At 43.4% G+C, this 17,963-nt stretch overlaps 2 protein-coding genes and 1 non-coding gene across 7 annotated transcripts; 2 read left to right on the forward strand and 1 right to left on the reverse strand.

Moving 5' to 3' along the window:
* Window positions 1-2,866: 2,866 nt before the first annotated feature.
* On the forward strand, window positions 2,867-4,845 carry LOC103627863 (RING/U-box superfamily protein). The gene is made up of 2 exons (XM_008648176.4): window positions 2,867-3,702; window positions 3,835-4,845. Exons 1-2 carry the CDS (start codon window positions 3,464-3,466, stop codon window positions 4,223-4,225), a joined length of 630 nt encoding a protein of 209 aa, XP_008646398.1. The 5' UTR covers window positions 2,867-3,463; the 3' UTR covers window positions 4,226-4,845.
* A 1,976-nt stretch (window positions 4,846-6,821) lies between these two features.
* LOC111589389 (U1 spliceosomal RNA) lies at window positions 6,822-6,982 on the forward strand. The gene has a single exon (XR_004849807.1). It is a non-coding gene; the product is annotated as a U1 spliceosomal RNA (small nuclear RNA).
* A 158-nt stretch (window positions 6,983-7,140) lies between these two features.
* Window positions 7,141-11,188, reverse strand: LOC100273142 (uncharacterized). 5 transcript variants are annotated; one of them, XM_008683197.3, is made up of 7 exons: window positions 10,933-11,188; window positions 9,441-10,322; window positions 9,291-9,324; window positions 9,148-9,206; window positions 8,480-8,622; window positions 7,688-7,798; window positions 7,141-7,568 (listed from the first exon to the last, which is right to left on the reverse strand). In XM_008683197.3, exons 1-7 carry the CDS (start codon window positions 11,080-11,082, stop codon window positions 7,523-7,525), a joined length of 1,425 nt encoding a protein of 474 aa, XP_008681419.1. In that variant the 5' UTR covers window positions 11,083-11,188; the 3' UTR covers window positions 7,141-7,522. The 5 variants fall into 5 exon arrangements, with proteins under 5 accessions (XP_008681419.1, XP_008681418.1, XP_008681416.1 ...); XM_008683196.3 differs by having other exon boundaries at window positions 9,417-10,322; XM_008683194.3 differs by having other exon boundaries at window positions 9,148-9,324.
* Window positions 11,189-17,963: the final 6,775 nt, after the last annotated feature.

Consider the following 17,963-nt stretch of genomic DNA (forward strand, 5'->3'; position numbering starts at 1 on the left):
AATGTACTAAGTCTGAGAAACATACCTTTATACTTGATTTGTACTCTGTCCACCATTTAACACTTAGGCACTTGTGTTGGGCACTAAATGACCAAAATACTTAGAAATGGCCTAATGGCACATTTCCCTTTCAATATGAACCATGCTTAAGGGATGACATAGTTGGATGGGGAATAATTTGATAAGAATCTAGAAACAAGAATTATTGGAATCTGAGTTTGGATGGAGGAGTTTTGGATTTTATAATCATAGGAATAAAAAGAAAAGGGAAAAGGAATATTCCATATTTTGAATATTTTGAGATATTTGAAAAATCAAAGGGTGCCAAGAATTATTTGTGGGCTATTCTTGGGCAGATGTTTATGTTGTGGCAACTATTCCTACCTACTGTGTCACATGGGACAACAGTAAGACGGGACCCAAATAGCTTGAATATTGTGGTATTCTGGTCCGGGTGGGTTGTGGTATCTTGGGCCAGGTTTTATAGAATTGACGACGTATCCATACAAACATGGTTCACTTTTCTTTTTGGAAGCCTGGTTCGAACGAATCTCAAAGTTACGCGTGCTCAACTTGGAGAAATCTGGTATGAGTGACCATATGGGAAGTTCTTACTGGAAGAAAAATCACAGTCGCTGGAGTTTGTATGACTGAAATATTGGTCTGACAGGTCTTAGGTGAGTTGGACAACATGGTGGATGAGCAGTTGAATATTTGGGTGATCGGATGATCGATGAATAGTAGGATGAACGATGAATAGTCTGTATGAACGAACGATGAATAGCTCGTATGAACGAACGGTGAACGATGAATAGTGACTATGAATGTTTCGATGAACGGTGAATAGTGACTATGAACGATCCGATGAACGGTGAATAGTGACCGTGAACGAATGATGAACGATGAATAGTGACTATGAACGAATGATGAACGATGAATATGGACTATGAACGAACGATGAATATGGATTATGAACGAACGGACGAACAATTGAATGATCGGACGAACGAACGATCGGAATTTCGACAGCATAACGGATGAACAAAGATTACTTGGACGAACGAACGGATGAATGATCGGACGAACGAACGAACGAACGAATCATGAACGATCGGACGAACGATCGAACAAACTAAGAACAGGTGGACAAATGATCGAATGAACGACCGAACGAACCTTGTGCTTGTGTGGAGTGGGAGTGGGGGGGAGAGAGTTGCCATGAAATGGTTTGGTGTGGCTTGAGGAGAGTTGTCTACATGTATCATGTGTTAAAGATCCATGTCATCGTAGTTCATAGTATAGGGACACATTTTTTGGCATAAATGGTGCCACTGTTGTAATATTGTTTGGCACGCGCCCTTTGAGCCATACACGGTTTGTGCTACAGATAGCTTGGTAGTTGCCCATCATGAAAGTTTTGTAGAGTAGTTAGGGGTGTTTGGTTTGAGGAATCACTCCATCCAAAATGTGGTGTTGCATCATGGGTTCATTCCTCAAATTTGGTGGGATGACCTCATTCCTCATATTAGTGTTAACTAGGAATGCCGTGATGATGGATCAACTTATTTCATTCACAAACCAAACAAAAAAAGTGAGGACTGAAAAGATGTTGGACTAGCTCATTCATCAAACCAAACAGCCTATTAGTGTTTTTAGTCGCATGCTTTCCATGCCCTGTTAGCACTTTCAGAATTCCACTGTTCTCCATGTGGTTTTATTTGGTCGCATGCTCCTTTTATGTGTTCTTTTGCTTCTTGCAGTTCGTGTGGTCCTCTGTTCTGGTCCCTTAATTTAATATAATAAACTTCTTACTATTGTCTTTGATACTTGAGCATTTTTTCAGCTAGCAAGTGTTGCGCAAAGGTACAAATACAATTTACCGGCCAACGAAATATGGAGGGATTTTTTTTAATCACTGTGTTGCAGTTTGCTGCACTTATCTAACAGTTTATTAATAAGGTGTTTGGTTTGATGAATCACTCTATCCAAAATGAAGTAGTGCATCATAGGTCCATTCCTCAAATTTAGTGGAATGGGGTGGTGATGGATTAACTCCATTCCACAAACCAAACAAAAAAGTGAGGAACGAGAAGATGATGGACTATATCATTCCTCAAACCAAACACTCTATAATTGTACTTAGCATATGTTTGTAGTGATCTTCTGCTGCCAAAAAATAATACTTATATCTGTTTCAAAGTTCAGTGATGTGATTACAAACTCAGATTTTCTAGAGATCTAGGCTAGCTTCCTTTGTCTAAAGTGATATTGTATTCGACTGGGTCAGGCCAGGCCACCCACTGTTTTCATCATGAATCGAAACTGCAGAAGGTTTTTGAAAATAAGATGGGCTTCAGTCATCTTGGGCTGCCTGGGCTCGGCACTTTGTTGGGTATAGTGTAGCTCTGAGTCCGAGCAGCCTGCTCGTGCTCATCTCTCGAAGTGACAACCTGACTACAACAACAAAAAAAACTATGACATGGCTGTTTGTTTGTGGCAGGCCCCAGCAGGCACAGAGGAATGCCAAAAGACATGGCAACATCTGGTCCACGTGAGAACGCTGCCGTCCACGCAGCTTCCAACACACACAGCGCGTTTTGCCTTTGGCAGTGGGATCCGCATCCTCCTCGACTCCAGGCAAGATTCAGCCACACGAACGGGAACGCGATGACCCGAAAAGGTCACCCCCTGTCCCATGCAGTTGTCGCTATGACGATGGCGGCTTTGTTGCCGTGCCGACCAGCATTGCCATCTCATCAGATTTATTTTCTTCTGCTCGAGCTTGAAATATGCGTATACTGTTAGCAGTTTAAGTAATTTCGTGTGTGTGTGCATACACACACTACTCGCGGTAGTAGCTGTTATATACATGTAAACCATACTGAATATAACCGAATTTATGCAAAATTTAATAGATTCAGGAAGTGAGATATATACCCTTCGGAGAAATCCATGCTAAAGATCACACTAGTGACTTTATTCATACGAGTATAAATACGTCCCGGCCGGTCACCGGCTGAGGCAGAGCCAGTTGGTTGGACATTGACATTTGGCACGCCATCAGCATGAGCCCTCCTCCTCCTCCTCCTCCCACCTCCTCCTCTAGATAGGACGAAGCTAGCTGCCGCCGCCGCTCCCCCGTCCGAAACGGGCCGGGACGATACATGGCGCTGATGACTGGTCGTCGTCGGGGGAGCTCGAGACGGCTGTGTTCTTCACCTTCTTCCTGTTCCCGACGAAAGAGGCCTTCCACGTACACCAATTATCGCTTGTACTAGCTACCACAGCAGAGAGGGGAGGGGCCCGGGCGCCCGGCCAACCGAGTTGCGCACGCAGGCTGTACGCAACCGCAGCAGCCAGGCTAAGGTGCTAGGTAGCTAGTTTGTAGAGTGCGCGCGCGCGGGGCAGGTGGCGTGTTGGCGCCGTCATCGTACTCGTACGTACGTCTGTTCTCTCTCTGCGGATGGTCATCATGGCCGGGATGCTCCCCGGCGTGGAGTTCGCGCGGCGCCGGCGGCGGGCGTCGTCCTTGTGCCTGTACGCACCTTCTTCCAAGGAGTGGAGCAGCGCGTGCATGGAGACGACGGCGACGGCGACTGCGCGCGCGTGGACGACGCTGGGGCTGGGCAGCGGCGCCCGGGAGGCGAAGGAGAGGCTGGATCAGAAGCTCCGTGCCCAGAGACAACCTGTGGTGCTCAAGAGGTGCGTTTGCTTTTGCTGCTTGTCTGTTCAGTATGGCAGATGCTACACATGCTACTTTCTGCAGCAAGATGTCAAGACAATATTGTACAAATCCTGTTGTTATATTCTGGTCTGAAATGAACATCGGTGCAGGCATGAGATGAGCACGAGCCCCACGATCACCAAAGCGCACGACGACGCAACGTGCAGGTGCAGCGGTGGCCTCCACCGCCACCACTCGTCAGCGTGCAGCAGCGACACGGGCGTGCTGCTGCGGCGGGAAGTGGTGTCGTCGCCGAAACCGAACAAGAAGGGAGGAGGAGGAGGAGGGGGCCGGTTCGGCTGGTGCCGGCTACTGGCAGGCGGGCGGCGCGGGCCGCCGGCGGCAGCGGAGGCGGGGTGCGCGGTGTGCCTGGAGGAGCTCCGCGCGGGGGACGTGGTGGCGCGCCTGCCCTGCGCGCACCGCTTCCACTGGTCCTGCGCCGTGCCCTGGGTCCAGGCCGCGTCGCGGTGCCCCGTCTGCCGCGCCCACGCCCGCGTCTAGCTGCCTCATCGGCTGCTGCTGGCCTGCACCCGCGGCGCGCCGCATGGGATGCGTCGTGCCTCGTGTCAAAGAGAAGGCCGCGCCATGCACGGACGGGGAGAAGAGAACCACGAGCTAAAGCAACCAGGACAAATAGGGAGGGGAGCCGAGGGTACTGCGTGTCTAAACATTTTTTTTTACCCGCCTACAGAAGTAATGCGCCCCCACTGTGTCATGATGTCAAATAACAAACATCAGGCAGTATACCTGAAATAGAAATAAGATATGTAATGGTGTAAATATAGGGGGTGTTTGGTTTCTAGGGACTAATGTTTAGTCCCATCATTTTATTCCATTTTAGTCTATAAATTATCAAATATAGAAACTAAAATAGAGTTTTAGTTTCTATATTTGGCAATTTTGGAACTAAAATGGAATAAAATGTAGGGACTAAAAATTAGTCCCTAGAAACCAAACACCCCCATATACACGCAGTTAATCCGAACGTTGTAAATACAGCAGAAGGTACCGTGGTACGGCATGACGTATTGGTATTGACTCGCGGAGAATTGCACAGGTAGCCACATACTGCATTCTCTTTCCAGGATATATTATCCAAGAAGCTATCCCGTCTGTCCTCTTGTTGTACGACTAAAGGTACTCTAGCTACCAGACTAGGCTGTCTCCAACAAGGACCTGTATAAGGTCCGGTACGCTATATTTACAGGTTTGTGAGCTCCTGCATCCATCCAGCAATAGACTCTAAATGCTCCTCTAAAATATAGAGGGTGAGCTTCGTCCGCCATTTGTAGAGACTGTACGAGCGTCCGCTATCTCCTGTGTCGGCTCCTTCGCGCGTCCGCTCGGAGATTTCCCTCGTTCTCGCAGGGAGGCCGTGGACGTACGACCACCGGGGACCTCGAGCTAGCGCGCAGCCGGGGCGAGCCCGGTCCCGCCGGTGAGCCCTATCCCCGTCCGACTGTGAAGTTTGTCGTGTCTGTGTCACAGACATGAACGGGAGGTCGTTGCCGGGGTGTAGAGCACGAGGGGCAGCGGCGAGGACACTGGAGAGCTGCTACGAGGAGACGGCGGGAACATGGCGGCGAGCTGCTGCGAGGAGACGATGGGAACATGGCGGCGAGGAGACTGCAGATTTGCTGCTGCTCGCTGTAGCATGTGATGAGGGTCAAAAAAGATTTATTTAAATGAATGAAAGAGCTCGACGGGTGTTTGAGAAATATATGTCATGTGATAAAAAAATAGGAACTTTAGTTTCTAGTATACGTTCACAATAATTGCATATATATTTGTTTTCATAATTAATATAAGTTCACAAAACTGTAATAATGTTAATTACGTTCGTTTTTCATGAAAAATAGATTAAAATTTTGTTTCTATGTGAAATGGAGAATAAAGAAACTAGTTTATGCAATCGGTTATTACTGTAGATATAGAGGATCAAATTTAGAGGACGTTGCTGGAGACGAAGAAAATATAGAGGATGAAATTTTTTAGAGACAGGGGATATTTCTTTAGAGGATGAAATTTAGGGGACGTTGCTGGAGACAGTCAAATGACCACCACCACAGGCGGCGTACGTGTGTGTATGTATGTATTCAAATGTGGACGTGGTTTTCAAACCACATATATATCACAAATGTGCCCATCGTCGTCAGAATAAATAATCCCTACCGTGGTGCGCCCATCGTCAGAAACCACCACGGCCGTTGTGCACGGAACGAAAATGCAGACGCACTCGCGTGAGAAAACAAGAAAAAAGGGGGAAGAGAAAATGGACGGGTAGACGTCGATACGGTACGGAGGCCTACACGGTAGCAGTGGACTGCAAAAGCAAGGTATAGTAGTGATGGTCAGAGTCACGGTTGTGAAAAATCAGCACGTACGTAAACGTAACCCACGGTCACAACCAGGGAGTTCAATTTCTTCTAGCTTCGATGGACCCCTAGGCCCTAGCCAGTAGCCACCGCTGACTGCAAAACAAGATCCACCGTCGTCGTCTACACTAGGAATTTGCTTTCTTTCTTTTTTCCGGAGAAAAGAAGAGAGAGAGAGAGAGAGAGAGTCGAAATGCCCACTGGAAACTGGGCTCGGAGAAGAAGCGAACTTTCAGACCGGCCGTCCCTTTAAAGGGGCTAAAACCAGGTTAGGCCCATCTACTTTCACTCTCGTCGGCCCAGTTCATCTGCACTCGGCGGTTGGCCAGTGAGGGGATTATAGGGCATGTTTGTTTCGGCTTCTGGCAGCTTCTGGCCACCAAAAGCTGCTGCGGACTGCCAAACGCTCAGCTTTTCAGCCAGCTTCTATAAAATTCGTTTGAGCAAAAACCATCCAAAATCAACATAAACACATAATCGGTTGAGTCGTTGTAATAGTAGGAATCCGTCACTTTCTAAATCCTGAGCCCTATGAACAACTTTATCTTTCTCCACACGTAATCGTAATGATACTCAGATTCTTCCCACAGCCAGATTCTCCCCACAGCCAGATTTTCAGAAAAGCTGGTCAGAAAAAAGCTGAACCAAACAGGCCCATAGTCCCGCCTCGGCGCTGCAATGAGTCACGATGGGGCACGGTGGCTACATAAATGGACCTGTGGATACTTACCTGGACGGGGTCGATAGCCTATCAAGAAGGCCTATGGCCTAGACCAGTGATCTATATTGCACTTGATGGATGTGCTGGTCTACTATCTCCCCAAATGGGAGAGTAGACGTCATAATTTATGAGCGAGGGGGTACGCGTTCGCGCGGCCCCTACCAATTCTGAGAAAATATTTAAATTTTGTTGTTTACTGTCTTTAATTTTTGTTATTTACGGTAGTTAGCCCATGCTCTGTAATAGACCTTCACCAGCAGTTCCGCTGCTCAAGCCACGAAGGCTCAGCACCGAATAAGTTCCATCTCCATCAGCACATCTCTGTTCCCGGCTCCATCAGCACCGAATATGTTCCCTACAACATCAGGTCACGAGAACAGGGGATTGTGACATTTGATTCCAGAATTTACAAATATGTACAGGCTGTCATACACGAGGCGGGAGGCTACAAAAGCTACTGTATACAAAGTCTCGGTATCTTAAAAGTTGATGACAGGAACAGCGACTCATCGGTCGCAGGGTTGGTTTGGCCATTCTCTTCGGCAGGGAGACAGTCAAAGTTGACGTGCTCTTGCGGTGTCAACTGTCCAAGTTGGATCACCATTGCCTGACCGAACCAGCTTCAACCACGGAACAGCTGGCGCCTGGCGGTGGTGCCCTATCCACCGGCGCCACATCGGAAGGATGGCAGCGCCAAGGTCTTCACGAGGCGACTTCGCAGACGTCTCCACGGCACAGAGGGCACACCCTGCAGCATTGTGACGACAGGAACGTTGTGAGGAGGGGGGATCCCTAACGCTTCCTGTGCCTTGCTTGACAGTATTCAGGATGCATGGCAGATCTAACCGAACCAGGATGGATAGATACCTGTGTATTTCTTTCAGCCACTTGTCAACGCATTGCAGGTGGAACTCGTGCTTGCACGGAAGGGTTCTTATCTGGTCTCCGTCCTCATATTCGGTTAGGCAGATATGGCACCTGTCAAGAAAAAAAAAGTGGTAGGTTTCAGCATCAGAACCCCCGAAGGAATGACAAGGGGGGTAAAGGGGGAGAACAAAAACAAAAAAGAAGGGGGATAGCCAGCAGCCATTTATTCCACTGCAAGGTGATAAAAGCTGTTGTGACACCAAAAACATACAACAAAATATCATAATTCTTTTTATAGCCCAGAGGTCTAGGGTACACAAAACAGCTTCACAGTAAAAACCAACATTGGATGTCTAACTGATCACAGATGATATGGTGCCCAGCGCCCCCCCCCCCAAAAAAAAACATATAAATATTAAATACATACTAATTACTATTACATTCTTTGTTTCAATAAACATTGGTTATTTATTTGTTTGTGCGTTTGATAAAAATATGTAGTCTATTAAGTTAAATTTAAGCTAAAATCGGACACTCTCATACTACATATAGCCTATTAAATATTGTTTATGGCCCCTCTACAAAAATCCTGGCTACGCCCCTGACGGCGGCTGCTTGGTTCCAAGCAACTCTCATAATTATACTAAGGAATGTATGTTGCCAAACTTATCAGTCAACGAAATATGGATCTGTTTTCTTTTTCAAGCAAATCTCATATTTATACTAAGAACATGTTATCCAAAGCTTAAGGCTTAGAAAATCAGAGGGATATTAGAATGATGAGAAGCTCACTGTTCCATATCATCACTGCATTGGGGTGTCTCAAGCTTTTTGTAGCTCTTACATGGCAACGAATCAACTACAGATTCAGGAGCCTGAACAGAGACCATGGAAAGTGAAAGTGATGCAGGTTGACGGTGAATTTCATCCAACACCTGAAAAGAATCGTGTAGGCCATTATCACATACCTAGAGTAATAACTAGTAATGTACTGAAAATGTGACAGTAGCAATGGAGTTCATAGTCCAAACACTGCAACAATTTCCTTTGAAATTTCAGAACTAAAGTACAACTTTACTTTTAAAAACGTTCTATCTACTGTGCTTCAAACATGCCTGAACCATCCCATGATTGCCTGCAAACTTTATTGATGTGCATTGGCCTCACAAAATTTTCAATTGTCATAAAACCATCTAAGTTTTGGGTGTACTATTTATTTGTTGTTCTGACATGTTATTCCTATATGAATATATGTTTTTTTAACTATGAAACTTCAAAACTACAGCACAGATGAGTAACACCAGTTCAAACTGGCCAGAGTAGATTATAGCATTATAAGACTAAAGCCTGGAACTGGAGTTCAATCCTAAAAAGGTTTCTCTGTTGTTGCCAATTATGTGTCATAATCACGTAGAATGTTAATGCTGATGATAATCAAATGAAGACGAAGGAAACGATACCTCAAATAGCGCCTCAGTTAACATGACAATTCTTGATATACTTGCTCGGGCGCTAGATTCTTCAGCAATAAAGAAAGAATTACAGGTGCATCGGCCAATTTGATGAATCCCCAAAGGACATGCAGCAGTGTTTTGTTCATTACCACTATCAAAAACAGCACGGCGATGCTCCCTAATCTGTAACAAAGAAGAATTAAGTTGTGACCATGAGATGGACCAGCAAAATCCATAACAGAAAAAATACACGACAAAACAGGTATAACAATTACCCGGGATCTTGAATACTGGCTTACTCTGATTGAACCATGTCGCCTGCGATGAAAATATCTTGATTCCCCCAACTCTTCAAAAATATCATCACCAAGGTCTAGCCATGTACTAAAAAATCCCATTTCATCAGCATCAGATTCTGGATAACCTCTTGAGCCACGCCTGGAAAATGCATCCCACAGGATCCTTCTGTGACTCCTCCTTGTTTCACTGCTGCTTGAATCTATAGAGCGTCCTACACCGTCATTTGAGAAAATGCTCATCATGTCGTCATGTAATATACTCCCTCCAGCTTCACCATGTGGCCCACTGAATATGGGGACATCTGCCGTTGTAGGGATTGGATCTGGCATTGGTTCCACGATCACAGATGATGCAGTTGAAGAGTTAGAAAACACAGATGTTAAGCTAGATTGAGATGCATCTGATCTTTCACTTGTCATGACAGTTGTGGATGAGGTCCCTTGCGGAGATATCTCTACTTCTGAGTCAGACATGATCCTTTCAGATGTCATCGATGAGGGGCCCAAACCAGATTCAGAAGTTGAGCCACCAATTTCATTAGTGGAGACTGTGCTAGGAACATTTTCCAGCTCTGATCCTATAGAACTTATTCCTTCTCCTGATATGTCACCATTAACAGCTTCATTAATGAGACTTCCCCTTACCATGACAGGTTTCCTAGATGAGCTTTGAAGACCACTTGTTTCAGCGTTTTCAGACCCCAGGCCATCTTCCTTGTTTTCATGGTAATTGAGGTGATTGAATCTGAGATGATGGCTTATGGTACTTGAAGACGAATGCAGCCTTGGATTTGACTCACTGGAAACCTGGAGATCCTTAGCAGCTAGAGAAGCCTGAAAATTCAGGGCACTCACTTGTCGCCCTGACTGTCGTGATTGTACCTGTAGACAATACCTTCCTGACATCAGATACCACATGGGGACTAAAGGCACTCTATCACTGACAGAAAACACTTCAGAAAACACACACAATGTTCCAGTTCGGCAAATCTGCTTTTAGCTTGCCATTTGGAGGCCCCGCCTCTTCAATGCACACAGGCGAGCTTTGGGAGCCATCTGCTCTTTATTCATGTGCATTATGGAAGGGCGTATGATACGGCCAGATGCAATAATTCATGCTTTGCAAGTCGCAGATATTATGTAATGAAGGTGGTAGGACCGCAAAAGTTTCAGTGCGTTGGCTAACTGATCCAGACTAATCATATAATCGAACAAGAGCAATACTAGCAGCTCAAAGCTAAAAAAGCAAATCAAGTTTCTGCTTCGCCTTCCGTACGGCTACACAAAACCACGCTCTCCAATCTCACAAGTCACAACCTAGGAGGGCGTCTGAGTTAAAGTCAGAACCAACGATTCCGCGCGGCGAATCCGCACCTCGTCAGAGACTAATCCACGGCCGAGTCCAGGACCCCCAGCGGTGCCGGAGCTACCGGCGCTCTCCGGCATCCCGCGATGCCAGACGACGACGCGGCGCGGGTACCGGGACTAGTACCTCGATGGCGCGCGAGGAGGAGGGCCCGGCGGCGGCGAAGCTCCCGCCGTCGTGCGCGGACGAGGAGGATCCGGCCCCGAAGCACCCGCCGAGGCTGAGGCGCGCCCGGCGCCGCGACGGCGCGTCCGCGCGGCTGCTCCCTGCGCCCATCTCGCTCGCCGGCTCCCGCTTTCGAGCTTTTCCCCCCACTTCTTCGCCGAGTGGGAGAGGGTGCGCAGCGGATGAGAGAAATGACGAGGAAATCGCTCGGAAGTGCCGTCCGTGCTGGGCCGTGCCGTCGCTTTTATATTTTTACTTCCTCGGTGCCAGAGATCAAAATTTGTCCGAGAGAAACTTAACTCCAGCTATATTTGTTTTATTTATTTATCTTTCTGTACAACTAAACAACAATGATTAAATATATATAATTTCTTAACAACACTGATCTATTCACAATCAAACGAGTGCATTTATTTTAGAATGAAAAGGTACATTTTTAGTTTCAAAACAAACTAAATTATTAGCGCATGTTATTTATCGCTAGGCTAGATTAATTTCTTTGTGGACGATAATAACCGCTGGTCGTTTATCGAATTATCGCCGTCTCAAGCAAGTTGACAGACCTTCATGCAATCTGCGCCAGGGAAAAAAAATGGCAGCGACACAAAAGTGCGAGTGCAAGCTCTGTCTTCTTCGCTACCAGAATATAGCATATATAGTCATATAAATATATCTTCTCACTACTAGCAAAGATGTTGTGTTTTTACATCTTTTTTTTTTCTTACATCACATCATGGATCACTTTTGGAAGCACGAATGCTACTAGCTGTAGCTGCAGTAAAAAGAGGATCACGTCTCTCTAGCTTCTGCGGCATCAGGATGCGTGTCATGTACACCCATGCATCCACTTGCTAAGGCCCGTTTCGGCGTTTCATGCAGCAAGATGTAATTTCTTGATGGGCATAACAAACCTGTTTTCCAAATAGAGAGTATTATATACCAGACAAGAACAGATGGGTCGTCAGATGACCTATAAGACCCTATTTACTTAGTATAGGCTATACTGTATAGCCTAATGTTGCTTTTAAAACTGTTTTTTAATTGCTTACTAGGGTTCTTTTCAATAAAGCTGAACTGTTTTTTTAAATGATAAGCTAATCAGTTTGTTTTTTTTCACGCAGGGGTGAAACTCACTACTCTACGAGGCAATCCTCTTTTTTTGGCCCACGCAACTGACTGTTGCATTGATCTTTTCCCTTCTTCCCAGTTCAGAGAACTGGAACAATTCGGTTAGCTTGCTACGTCCTTTTAATAAAGACTAGCCAGTAGTAACCGGTGATTGGCCGGTCGACCATGCCTAGGCCAGCCGTCCAATACTTCTGTCCAAGAAAAAAACGGCATCTTCGTCTGCAAACAGTTAAAAGAAAGAAATAGCGTCATATTTGCTGCCTATTCAGTTGAGTTTTTTTCGGTCCAATTTTTTGATAACCTAGTTGTGAGAAGAATCTAACCGTAAAGAAAATCTAAATATCGCTAAGGTTACATACAAGGGAAGATTAAGATGTCTATATGGTTTAAGATCTAAAAGGTGATGAATTTCTTATGACTCGACCGATTATATATTTATGTTGATTTTGGATGACTTTTATTAAATCGAATTTTATAGAATCTGACTGAAAAACTAGGTATTTGGTAGTACACAACAGTTTTTTGCCAGAAACTGAAAAAAAAGTCTGAAACAAAAATAGGGTCTTGATTGACCCATCCCGTGCGCTAATCTTGATGCCGTCTCCCTAGTTTGCATATAATTGCATTGCAGGCTTCCTGTTTGTGTACTTGTGAAAGTCCAGCCGTACCCAGCCAGGCCCTCTCATCATTCGGTGTACCAGCAGCGACTCCTCTTTTGCCCCAAGTTCATGCGTCGTGCCGTGACATGATTTCCTCTCTGAAAAAGGACGTGCGGTGATACGATGCATTCATCTCCTTGCCCGTGGTGCTACAGGCTCTGGGACTGGGACTCGTACAACACTGCGGGAAAAAAAGGATACCATCTTCGTGTGTGAAGCGTCAAGCGAGCATGGGGTGATTGGGGTCTCAGGCACAGGCGCACAGCACACAACCGCCGTGGCAGACAGACAGGCGCACGGTCAGTCACCCTGAAGGCTGAAGCAGTTGGTCTCTGAATGGGTCATGGCCATTGCAGTCAGGTAGTTGCACAGAGATTGCTGCCGTGAGCATGTTAGCACTCGCTAGAGGCTTCTAGAATTAGTAGCAGGAAGAGCATGTATAGAGTAAGGAGACGAGAGATGGGGACGCACAACTAGAGGAACACTCTGTATATTATTCTAGCAAATCAGAGTACAGCACTACAGCAGAAGATACTAGAAATAGAAGAACCAGTAACATGAGAAGGAAGGAGAGGAAGCAGATGAGAGTAATGAGAAATGAAGACTTCAGTTTATAAATTGATTCTTTGATGATCCTTCATAGCTTGAACCGCTCTCCTTTTATAGCTGAACATGCTCATTTGCCACCTATCTAAGACCCCACATGACAGTGTGCTAACAGAGCACATCCTCGTCCTTCCCGTCCCGTTGGACTCTCCAGATTCTTTGTTATCTGACGAGGGATTTCTTCGAAGGAAATAAAGACGGGGACAAGGCGTCAAGGCCACAGCAACGCAGACCGCGCTGGCAGCAGCCAGCAGGCACTCAGCCGAGTGCGAGTGGACCCGATAACCAACGTCACTTCAACAGGTTACATAATCTCGTGCCTGTATTAAAACTTCAATCTATGAATAGTATAGAACAGTGCAAAATAATATTTTTTGTTAAACTATGGTTAGGCTATTGGAGATGACCTAAGACGGTGTTAAATGAAGCCTGAGAAATAGGGAGCATATAATTGTAAATAACAATGTTTGACATTGTTTACAGAGATAAGTTTGAGAGAAGATTTAAATAAAGAATAAGACATAAGATCTGCTAGAAATAGCCCAAGGGCATATACAACCCCATTTAGTATAGGGTTTCATAAGATGTCTCTAAAGAGCTAAGTAAAAAAGATAGAAAAAACGGGCTCTTCGCAAGAGCTCGTTTTTTCATGACCTATACATGTTGTCTCTTAGTTATATTTATGACACAAGGTATTAGAGTTGTATCATGTAATCTTTTAGTTGTCTTTTGTACCTGAAAAACTGAAGTTGTAGGATTGTTCATGCCCTAATGCCTTATAGATTATACTATAATTATACTAGATAATAACGTGGCCCTTAAGAGTGTTTTCATATTTTAGTATATAGTATATATGTGTGTTATGTTGACTAGCTAGATGGGTATGAGTGTGGACTTAGAGCCAACAATATGTTCCACTCTGGTGGGTCACCTCACATGCGCATTTAAATGGTAAAAATATAAAAAATAAAGATTTAAACTATGATTGTTGGTTTTAAACTCATATTCATATCTAACTAATGGATATAACATATATGTCTCTATATTTTATACTCTAAAGCATAAATAAAACCAATGTACACACATTTTACTAGTCTCTTCTACTATGAAGAAAGTAAGGGGTAGGTTGTCTCCATGGTTCTGTCGTTCCGCCTCCCGCGCCTCCGACGTGTGGGGCCTAAGTGTCAGCCTATAGACTTAACGGTTCCTCAGCTCCCCACGAAGCTAATACAACGCCCGTCGTACGTTGTCCCCCCTTTCACCGCCCGCCTCCCCACCAAGATCGATGAGGGGCCTCCGACTGTCCCCTCCCCATCTCCTCCTTCCCCTCTCACCGCTCGCATCCCCGCTGAGATGAATGAAACGTTAGCTAAGTACAGGAACATACGCATATAAACGACGACATCAGTTTTTCTCTTCTTAGGTTATCTCCCGCAGATTTCATATTTTAAGCTTCTGTCTACAAACAGTGTTATCTACAATTTCATTACATACACTTTATTGGGGGACAATCTTATATTGTATGTAGCATTGCGTGTGGAACAATCATAAAAGAGTGTTATTTACGTTTAAAAAACAAAGTACTAGTACATGATATAATGGCAGATAGGTACTTCGATTTATGTGTGTTGTTCTGATTTGATATAGATTTTAATTTAAATTTTATACTAAATCACTTCAACCCACATGTATTGCACACGGACATGCATACGAGTATTTAAACAAGGTCTAGATGTTGTACCATTTGCTATGACAATATGGCATCTCGTAAAGGACTCAGAGATGTCATATTTCATCGACAAATAAACTAGCTAGAAACCACCTTTGCTTGAGCAAGGATACCATATGCAAATATAATAACGCAGATCAGCACAATTTCATACAATCGATATTGTCGTGCATGCATGCCTATTTGTGTAGACCGGGGTACAGACATACATTATCATCCATTTTTATTTAATGAGACAGTGAGAGAAATTATTTATATTTAGGTCATGTTTAGATAACTTTAGCTCTAAAAATTTAGTAGAGTTGACGGACCAGATCTATAGGTGCTCCAGAAAATCATGAATTTAGAGTTGTAAGCCTTTAGAAGACATTTAGATAAGTCATTTCGTTTATTATCTAGACTGAACATATTTTTAAAACTATTTAAATTGATGTTATAAACTACAGTTTCATGTTAGAGTTCAAACCTGGAGCCATCTCAAACACCCCTTATTCGAGTGAAAGTGGAGTAGTTTGTTGTTTTTAGAAAAAAACATAGTGGGGTAGTGTGGTTAGTGCAGGCTAGGATAGCGGAAGCGACGGGCTGGAAATTTGTGTGTGGGAGGTCTGTTTACATAACTTTGGTCATTAGCCTAGTGATAACTAGTAACAATTTAGCTCCATATTTTTTAGAAAAAAATCAATGACTCCTAAATTGTCTAGCTTCACGAGCTCTAGATCCACCAAATTTGTAGACCACCCTCTCAAAATTGTATGTTCAGAGAGTCAGTAAAAAATATACATCACTATCATCTGTTCCGCGAACATTTTGGGTTCGTTTTTTCTTTTGTGTTGCCCCCTATTTAGCATGTATATTAATTGAGCTAATACCACTAAAATTAGATTTCTGGAATTTGCCTAAATGATCACAAGTGGTTAAAATGTTTAGACAGACTACTCGAATTTAAATATAGTTAGTAACTCACACTTGTTTATAGTACCATCTTTGAATTTAAAGTTTAAGTTTCTATCTTTGTATGGTTTTCATTGGTTACGAAAAGGATAGCGATTAAATATTTCATGTGGTTTTGTGATTGGGATAACTAGTGATCTAACCTCTAATCTAAGTATCGTGAATAAGGTAGATTAAGTCCATATCCAAGGCTGAGCAGTATTAGTAGCAAAGCATGATTAAGTGCTCAACATAAAAAGAGGGAGGAGGAAAAATGCAAGGGCTAAGGTATAAGCTAGAGTTTTCTGTTTTACCAACCACGATATAATAGAGTGCATGATCAATTTTATGATAGATGGTCATACTATTAAGAGAAGAGTCTAATTAGACGACTCGATCATCTGGTGCCACTAGGCGTTGTAATCATATACATTTCAATAGATCTAAGTAACATGTATGAAAAACAAGCATAGATGTTTATTGAAAATACTTTCAAAAACACCAATTATGATATAATATGCTGGCAAAACTTCTAAAAGTAAAGATGTTTGAAGATGAGATAAGAAAATTTTCTTGGTGCAGGTTTTCTATAGTCATTTGACATATTAGCGATGCACGTGGCATGACACCAGATACAAAGTCAGGCTTGTATTCATTTATAGCTTTTAGTTGCTTGTATTCATTTATCGTTTTTAGTTGAGCATTGTGATGCTCAGCATGCACCAGATAGGACACTCAAACAACATGTCAAACAAATATTTTAGTTCTATAGTGCACCAGATATAACACATAAAGAACATATAAACTATATATTTTGGTTCACTATTCACCAAACATGTATGACTTGCCTGGTGAGCGCATTGGATACGTAATACTATTCACAATACATGTATGTCATGTATTGTGCAGGAATCGATGGACATGTCCAGTGACCTTGATTTATATGTCACAAGAGACAACAATTAGATCCATTTATAGGGTTATAAATAGATCTATGACCAACCATGACTGATATCTCCCAACTCTATACAATAGTGAACATATAATGAGATTAGAGAAACACACTCCACTCACTTACAACTTGTAGTTTAGTGTTTGGGTAAAACTAGATCACTTTTACTGAATTGTTTGTAGTTGTTGCATCTCGTGACACTAGTGGGGTAACTTGGTTGGTCACACTTTCGTTACTCTCAAAGATTATCGTCATCTTGATGGTCTAAAGTTTGTTGGATCATTGAGTGGCTATTGGATCCATTGGCTTAATCGTGAGAGTCTCTTGTGCTCATTTCCTATGACAGATTATAGAAGAGCAACTATACTGAACTCATGTTTTTAGAGTACCTCTATAAAGTTATTCTTACGGTGTCCTTAATATGTGCTCAACATGTAATGCCAATTAACACGTGAACCATCTAGCTTAGACTCTCTATAGTGATAATTGTATTTTTTTATCTATCTTCCTTATTACTTCGATAAAATGAGTAAGGTTTTATTGTTTTTGCATAAACGACACAATTACGACACCCATCCTTGATTTCTTAGGACATCAACAATTTAGATAGCAAATTTCAATCTTTTTAGTGAATTCCATCCTTTTTACCTCTCTAGGACATAACAAAGAACCACAGTACCCTTAACAAATAGATCTCTTTCCAAAGCACACAATATAAATCAATTTAGCCTGCTGCAGTTTAGTTTATTCCTAATGATTTGCGAAATTGTAGAATATTTTCTTGTTTCCAGAGACGACGAATCTCAGTCGGCTAGATCCGACGGTGCCAACAAAAGTAATCGATCAGGAATACTTTGTTTTTTACTGTCTATATGAAAATTTTTAGGACAACAATACGTTTTTACTTTTCAAACGACAGAGTCCTGAAAAATCAAACTATTACACCTTATTTGTGTTATTTCCTAGAAATCAAACGCAAGCATGTTAA

Source organism: Zea mays, chromosome 5 (assembly GCF_902167145.1).
Source record: "Zea mays cultivar B73 chromosome 5, Zm-B73-REFERENCE-NAM-5.0, whole genome shotgun sequence".
Classification (NCBI taxonomy): domain Eukaryota; kingdom Viridiplantae; phylum Streptophyta; class Magnoliopsida; order Poales; family Poaceae; genus Zea; species Zea mays.

Coding starts and splice junctions, on each gene's coding strand:
- LOC103627863 (XM_008648176.4), top strand. CDS start 3,464: ATGGTCATCATGGCCGGGATGCTCCCCGGCGTGGAGTTCGCGCGGCGC. Junction 3,703..3,834: donor CAACCTGTGGTGCTCAAGAG/GTGCGTTTGCTT, acceptor ACATCGGTGCAG/GCATGAGATGAGCACGAGCC.
- LOC100273142 (NM_001147589.1), bottom strand. CDS start 11,082: ATGGGCGCAGGGAGCAGCCGCGCGGACGCGCCGTCGCGGCGCCGGGCG. Junction 9,325..9,416: donor GCCAGTATTCAAGATCCCGG/GTAATTGTTATA, acceptor TCTTTGTTACAG/ATTAGGGAGCATCGCCGTGC. Junction 7,799..8,479: donor TGCAGTGATGATATGGAACA/GTGAGCTTCTCA, acceptor TTTTCTTGACAG/GTGCCATATCTGCCTAACCG.